At 35.7% G+C, this 8,021-nt stretch overlaps 1 protein-coding gene across 2 annotated transcripts; it reads left to right on the plus strand.

Moving 5' to 3' along the window:
- Window positions 1-3,243: 3,243 nt before the first annotated feature.
- LOC109084387 (proteasome 20S subunit beta 7) lies at window positions 3,244-7,926 on the plus strand. Of its 2 annotated transcripts, XM_042748065.1 has the most exons (9): window positions 3,244-3,399; window positions 4,248-4,341; window positions 4,485-4,582; window positions 4,695-4,835; window positions 5,646-5,761; window positions 6,008-6,066; window positions 6,885-7,036; window positions 7,366-7,392; window positions 7,698-7,926. In XM_042748065.1, the coding sequence occupies exons 1-9, from the start codon at window positions 3,338-3,340 to the stop codon at window positions 7,807-7,809; spliced, it is 861 nt and encodes a 286-aa protein (XP_042603999.1). In that variant the 5' UTR covers window positions 3,244-3,337; the 3' UTR covers window positions 7,810-7,926. The 2 variants fall into 2 exon arrangements, with proteins under 2 accessions (XP_042603999.1, XP_042604000.1); XM_042748066.1 differs by lacking the exon at window positions 7,366-7,392.
- Window positions 7,927-8,021: the final 95 nt, after the last annotated feature.

The raw sequence follows: 8,021 nt of genomic DNA on the forward strand, positions 1-8,021 counted from the left end.
TTTTTTTGTATGTATATTTGTTTTTTGAAATGTAAGTATAGGATGAGTCGAGTGTCTTAAATCTGTAGGTGTACACAAGCTTTTTCTGCTCTCTGCCTGAACTGATAAGGCCTGTTCCTAACACTGCTTTCATTGTCTGAAGACACTATATTAAACCTGTGTGTGTGTGTGTGTAGTTTGTCCCACACATCCTGTGGATCCTTGTGGGAGTGACACTTATCACATTCGTGAGGAAGAAAGGTCTTCCTCTGGTGTGCTTTGTGTGAAGAATCTAACGTGTATTTATGAAGTGCATAACATGCGCATTACTGAGAATATGTGTTTGTTTCATCATAAAATACATATTTGTGGATATACTGCAATAGAAATATATATAGACAATATTTGGCTAAGTGTGTTTTTTGTCTGATGTGTATGTTTTTCATGTTCTGCCAGGAGGACGGGTCAGAGAGAGGTTAGACTTTGTTTACCCATCATCCCTGTCTATAAATCTTCCACACGCTCACATGCAAGTGTTTTCTCATGAAGAGTAATTTCCTGTGTTGTTTAATTAGTGATCGGACTCTTACATCTGCCCCAGAACTGCTCATTAATTCTGATTTACTGTAGAAAAGGAAAAAGAAATAGAGAGAGTTAGCCAGAAATCTATGTATTGCAAGTGTGTTCTTGTATTACTGTAGTGGTAAAAATCCTCAGTACTCAAGGGGGCTGTAGAGTTTGTGCCAGTAAATAGAGGCTGGGATGATGCATTTTTGTAGGGAGCTGAAGTTAGCATCACCCTGGTTCTCTTGACAAAAACCCAATAGTTTTTTTTCTATTGTTTTTTATTATTAATAAGATATTTATTAATAATTTTGAACTCAAGACTCACTTGCTTTAAAAACTATATTGTTGCATCACTTGCTCTCCAATGGGTCCTCTTTAGTGAATGGGTGCCGTCAGAATGAGAGTCCAAACAGCTGATAAAAAAATGCCACAATCACAATAATCCACCAGTAATCCATATGACAACCGTCCATTAACATCTTGTGAAGTGAAAAACTTGCACGATTGTAAAACAAACAAGCAAACAATAATTTAAAGTTAAATTGCTTTAATGATGGATTGGTTTCTTACAAACATGCAGCTTTTCCCTTCAGAAGATCTTAATTGATGGACTGGAGTCGTGTTGATTACTTGTGGATTATTATGATGTTTTTATCAGCTGTTTGGACTCTCATTCTGACGGCACCCATTCACTGCAGAGGATCCACTGGTGAGCAAGTGATGTACTAAATTTCTCCAAACCTGTTCTGATGAAGAAACAAACTCATCTACATATTGGATGGCCTGAGAGTGAACACATTTTCATGGGTGAAATTTTTTGGGGTGAACTATTTCTTTAAGAGACATTCAGCAAACTGAAACATAGGGTGCACAAAATAATTGTGTAAGATTGCAATATGCTTTCCTTAATAGATAAAATACTATTTTTGTCTGATTAAAACATAAGATTTAAAAAAAATAAATAAAAAAAATATACCAAATCTTGTAGTATGACTCTATCATTAATGCACAGAGCATTTAGCAGAGCTCTGTATAATAGTGAGGAAGCTCAGTGTGAGATAGCACACCTTACACCTGAATCCTCCCACTGAATACTGTCTCCATGACAACCATGTAAAAGTATGTCCTCACTGACCAGTTCTGACACACACAAACACATGCATTCACACACATTCTTTCAGAGCACTAAAAATGCAAAACATGATTATGATTCAAAGTATCCTTTCAGACGGAATTGGAATAAAAAGGAGAATGTGTGGTGAAAAAAACTAATGAAAGGAAAGCTGTCATCTGTTTTTTTCTTCGATCACACACGCAGTCTCTGCAGTTTGCTGGACTATTTGAGCTAGTCTTTGTTTCGTCTCGTTTCGAGTGGATGAGAAGAGCGCGTTTAGATTGATGGAGTCTTTTGTGCTTATTTCTCTTTATTGTATTCAATTCTCTTTCAAAGGGAAGTATTTAATGTTTTTAAACATTTAGTGAAGTCTCATCTAATGGCTGGAGAATAACTATAGGCATCAAGTCATACAGCATACGGAAATCTAAGTTATTAACAAAGCCACTTGTAACTGTATTTTGTGTTCAGGAAAGAGTAAGATGACAAAACTGGCAATGCATAGCTCAAGAGAAAGACTACATACACCATCCTCAAATCTCCAGTATAATCAGGGAGATGTGCAGTATGGAAAAGTTTGACTCTTCCTTACACTGCTCCACTTGGCATACTTAGATCTGAGTGTATACTGCCTTCTAGAGGACACGTGTAGAACTGAACACTAAGTGTTATACACTCATCAATCCTAAAAACAGTTTAACGGATCATTCCTGTTATGGGTAATTATCGTAATATTTCTGAATATAGTGGATAAAACGTTAAACTCAATGTTTGTTGGTGTTGGAATTTTGTTGGATGTTTTCATGTTTTGAATACAAAATATCTTTGTATTATACAGTGGTAGCCAAAATTATTAGCACACTAGTATTTTCTCCAGCTAAAAATTGTTTTAAGCCAGTTATTTCTAACTTTTGCTGTAGTGTGTCAGTAGGAAATATCAGTTTACATTTCCAAACATTCATTTTGCCATAAATTGTAATAATCCAGTGAGCAGTAAGAATTTTGTTTGCACAACGAGTCTGACAACAACCACACAGAGATCTGATCTGGTCTGGATCTGGAATGACTTGAAGAAACAGAACAACAGACTAAATACAGAAGAACTGCGGCAAGGTCTCCAAGATGCTTCAAGAAACCTGCAAAGCTAAAGTAGCCTACTTTTAAAAGTTTTAGGCAGTTCTGTAAAAATGCTTTTGTCCTAGGTCTCTTAAAGCTTCTCTCTCTCTCTATGAAATTAAATTATATATACAGTATATATATATATATATATATATATATATATATATATATATATATATATATATATATATATATATATACATACATACATATACACACACACACACACACACATTACATTTACTTTAAATAAATGTCAAAAACCAGGTCCATATAGTACAGTAACGGTGGTTATATTACAATAACTATAACGTTTCATGGTGATTTTGGGAATGTAAACGCTGATGTCGGCTGTTTCTAGAACCTGAATCTGAACGATATGGCGAGAGCGTGGGGCAGAAGCACGTGTTACATGATATATATTCCTGCTCTATAGGTTCCTACCGCGCTTATGCTATAGAAAGCATAGGTCTAGAAATGAGGTGGGGCGCGGAAGCTCAAGCGTGTAACACAGAGGGAAGCTAGACTCGCGCTTCCCGGAAACGGGACCGCAGAATCATGGCGACCGTCTCAGTGTGCAAGTATTACCCCGGTGGTTTCAGTTTCGACAACTGCAAGAGGTGAGATTTCTCGCTTTATATAAACAGGAATTAAGCCGGTGAAGTGGGGTAGTTTTTATATTATTAAATCCGTGAAACAATAAAGAGTTTACGTGTATTTTAAAGGCCTTTTAGCGATCGGTTGAGTCACGGCCTGTGTGAATGACTCAGGAGAATTTATCCAAACCCATTTGAATAGCGTCTTTATTTAATGAAAAACACATACATTTACATAATATGTTATGTATAAAATTCAGAAATATGTTTTCTAAGATTAACGTGTTTTTGTTTATTATTGTTGAGATTTTGTTGATATCGGTGGGTTTCGACCCCGCGCTTATTATAGTCTATTTCGCAAGATCAGTCTAACATTTAAACTCTAAAATTACACGCGTTTATTAATTTTTACATTAAAAACAACGTCTTTTAATTCATCAAATCGTTCTGCGATTTGTATTTGATTAATAACTAAGAGAAAATTAAGAGTTTGATAGGTGATAACTTACATGACTGAGTCTTGTAACAATAAAGACGAAGCTTTCATTTGTTGTTTTGTAATGTAATGAATGCTCTCTGTTATACAAACCTCATTAGTTTGGCTTCATTTGGTTGTTTCTTCATAAAAGTAAATATTTTTTTTTTATCAACAAAAGAGTGGTGATGTTATAGTGTTGTTTTAAGTGTGTACTATTTTTGTGGGGAGATTTTTGGGTATGTGTGTTTTTTTGATGTTGTTATAAAATAGCTGTTTACCTTTTTGTTGCTAATGTAGAATCTTATCCAAGTTCATAAAAGAGCGAAGATGAAATATAAAGGGCTGAATAAATATTAAGTTGGGGGAAAAATATGAAATGTTTGTGTTTTTATAGAAATGCTCTTCTGGAGGCAGACATCAGTAAGCTCGGTTTCAGCTCTCCTGCTGCTCGTAAAACCGGCACCACCATTTGTGGAGTTGTTTACAAGGTAAGAAAAAATCATAGATGAGTGTAATACCTAAAAGTAAATGGTTTAACTTCATAACCTCATGTCTTTCAAAAAAAAAAAAAAAAAAAAAAGGTGACCTAGAAGGAAGATTGCCTCATAAAACTCACCTCTCTCGCTCTCAGGATGGTGTTGTTTTAGGTGCAGACACTCGTGCGACTGAAGGAATGATCGTCGCTGATAAGAATTGCTCTAAAATTCACTACATCTCTCCCAACATATAGTGAGTGCAAACACATTGTTATAGACTGTTTAACAATTAATGATTTACAATGCCTGAATTCCATTGCCATTGTTCTGAAACCGTCTGGCTCTCTCTTCCTCTCGTTCTGTAGCTGTTGTGGAGCCGGTACCGCGGCGGACACCGAGATGACCACACAGATCATCTCCTCCAACCTGGAGCTCCACTCTCTGTCCACCGGCCGTCTCCCACGAGTCGCCACCGCCAACCGCATGCTCAAACAGATGCTCTTCAGGTAATGAATCATCACAGCGCTCCATGATGAATAGTTAAGGTTTTTAAATGTTTTTGAAAGAAGGCTGGATGTTACTGATCAAAAATACAGTAAAACAGGTATATTGTGAAATATTATTACAATTTAAAAGAACTGTTATCTTTTTGAATATATTTGAAAATTTAATTTATTTCTGTGACGCAAAGCTGAATTTTCAGCATCATTACTCCAGTCTTCAGTGTCACATAATTCTAAAGATGCAAATTTGCTGCTCAAGAAACATTTCTTGTTATCAAAGCTGAAAACCGTTATGCTGCCTTTGTTTTTTTTTTTTTTTTTTTTTTTGTTTTTTTTGTGGAAACCACAATACACTACCATTTAAAGTTTGTAAGATTAATAAAATATTCATCAATGAAGACATTTATAATGTTACAAAAGACTTGTGCTTCAAATAAATGCTTTTATATTCATCAGAGAATCTCCAGAAATGTATGATGGTTTCCACAAAAATATTAAGCAATTACATTTTTTTTTACTACGGATAATAATAAAAACTAACAATTACTAATAAGGATCATGTGACACTGAAGACTGGAAATAATGATGCAAAAATTCAGCTTTTTTTGAATAATGTACGGTTCTAACAAAATTCAAATAGTAAACAGTTATTTTAAGTTGTAATAACAATTAACAATATTATTGTTTTTATTGTATTTTTTGATCAAATATATGCAGCCTTGGTGAGCATAAGAGACTTATTTAAAAAACATAATAAAAATCTTTGTTCCAGTCTTTTGATCGAGAGTGTATACCCTGTGTTTTCATATGTAGGTATCAGGGATATATTGGTGCTGCATTAGTTCTCGGGGGGGTTGACTGCAACGGTCCACACTTATACAGCATCTATCCACACGGATCAACAGATAAACTGCCCTACGTCACTATGGGTGAGTTACACTTACATACCTATGAGTCATCTTCCCACTCCACCAAAAGAGGAAGACATTGTGTTTCTGAAAAGCTTTTGATTGGTGCCAAAATAGATGTCTCTCTGACTGACTGACTGGCTCTGCTAGTGTGCCCCATATGATATGATAACAAGCATCATTTAATGGATATCTGTTATTGCAGAAGATGATCCTTTTGTTTGGCTGTTTCTCACTGGTAACATTAGCATGTGTTTGTCTCATCAGGTTCTGGATCTCTGGCAGCAATGGCAGTCTTTGAGGATCGCTACAGGCCCAATATGGAGGTAACCCTCCCTCGTGTGCAATTACGTGTCTTTTTGGCTCTTTTTTTAATTTGTTCAGAACTTTGATTTATATATTTTTTTAAAGACATTTTTAGTTTTATTCAGCAAGGATGCATTAAATTGATAAAAAGTGACAGTCAAGACATTTATAATGAATGTTGCAGAATGTTTTTTAAAGAATGGTGTTCTTCTGAACTTTCTGTTTCTCAAAGAGTCCCGAAACAAAAAAAAATGTAACACAGTTTCCACAAAAATATTAAGCAGAACAACATTTATAGAAATGAGATAATTTAGAAATGTTAACAGCATTTATAGAAATAAGCACTAATCAGCATATTAGATCAAATGCTGATGGATCATGCGACACAGATGCTAAAAATTCAGCTTTGAATCACAAATTACATTTTATAATACATCAAATTAGAATTGTAATTACATTTCACAATATTATTGTTTTTACTGTATTTTTAATCAAATAAATGCAGCCTTGGTGAGCATAAGGGACTTTTCAAAAACATTTACAAAACCGACCTTAAAGTTTTGAATATTAGTGTATATATTCAGGATTCAAACAGATATGGACAAATTTACAATATCTGAGAATTCCCCCCAAAACAGTGGTTTTTAAACTAAAGTCACGGGAGCTAATCTTATTAATTCTTAGAAATACATGCATGGTAATTTTGGGTTTGATATTTGAAATATGAGCTGTAAATTGCTTTTTGTGAATGCAATATTCCTGTAAATTGGTTAAAACACATGGGAACAGTTTAATCCATTGCAGTTCAAATAATGATGCTGCTGCTTGTGTTGATCAGGAGGAAGAGGCCAAGCGTCTGGTGCGGGATGCGATAGCGGCCGGTATCTTTAATGACCTGGGCTCAGGCAGCAACATCGACCTGTGTGTGATCACCAAGGGGAAGGTGGACTACCTGAGACCTCATGACGTGGCCAACAAGAAGGGAGTCAGGTGAGCATCTGTCCTGCCAGAGGAACATCACATCATACACACCTGTCTAAACTTTGCAGTCACACTTGTGCATGACGGCAGTGATGAAATCTGTGTAATCAGTCTAATTCACATCTGAGTGTGCTTTTTAAAAAGAATCGTAAACTGACATAAATGCTTGCTTATATGATTAAGAAAAGGCATGTTATGATTATTACATAATCAGCGTATTAGACACAAATGGTCAGTATGATTAACAATCTGTTAATGCAGGGCCATCACATATGTGCATGATATTAATCAGAGATTGAATCAAATGAAAGGCTCATGCTTCACTGTTCCCTTTTAAGGGAGGATAAGGTTTATGGACACCCTGTGTGAGTAACCCGTGTGTTCAAACGTACACCACATCTAGACAAAACTGTAACCTGCATGTGTTTGACTAACCAGGCGTGAGTTTGAAGTAGTTGAGTTGTTCAAACTGACAGGATGTTTGGTGATTTGTCTCTTACAGTCTTCTGCTAACATCATTATACATGTTTTTGTAGAGCACCAAAGTGATTGGTTTTATTTGGTGAAAAACATCATTGTTTCAGTCCTGATTAGAGTCGTGTGTGATTAAGCTTTAGTTTCTTTGTAGGAGTTGAATCTTCTTTAAGTTGGTTGTGTATTTTTCTCACAGGACCGGAAGTTACAGGTACAAGCATGGAACTACCGGGGTTCTGACGAAGACCGTGACTCCTCTGAACCTGGAGGTGGTGGAGGAAAGCGTGCAGACCATGGACACCTCCTGAGATGACACAACCCACCACACTTTGATCTGTTTGTTCCCCCATAACCATTGACCTCAAGTCTTGTGTGGTGGTTTAGTACGTTTTCATTATTTCCAATAAAAGACGTTGCAAGTTGAAGTTTGTGTCTTTCTTGTGCACCCATTATCATTTATTTTAGATAGCCTATTATTTTGTGTTTTTAATATAAAAGTATGGCAGGCAAATTACATTAC

This window comes from Cyprinus carpio, chromosome B21 (assembly GCF_018340385.1).
Source record: "Cyprinus carpio isolate SPL01 chromosome B21, ASM1834038v1, whole genome shotgun sequence".
Classification (NCBI taxonomy): Eukaryota; Metazoa; Chordata; class Actinopteri; order Cypriniformes; family Cyprinidae; genus Cyprinus; species Cyprinus carpio.

Coding starts and splice junctions, on each gene's coding strand:
- LOC109084387 (XM_042748065.1), top strand. CDS start 3,338: ATGGCGACCGTCTCAGTGTGCAAGTATTACCCCGGTGGTTTCAGTTTC. Junction 4,836..5,645: donor CTCAAACAGATGCTCTTCAG/GTAATGAATCAT, acceptor TTTCATATGTAG/GTATCAGGGATATATTGGTG. Junction 5,762..6,007: donor ACTGCCCTACGTCACTATGG/GTGAGTTACACT, acceptor TTGTCTCATCAG/GTTCTGGATCTCTGGCAGCA.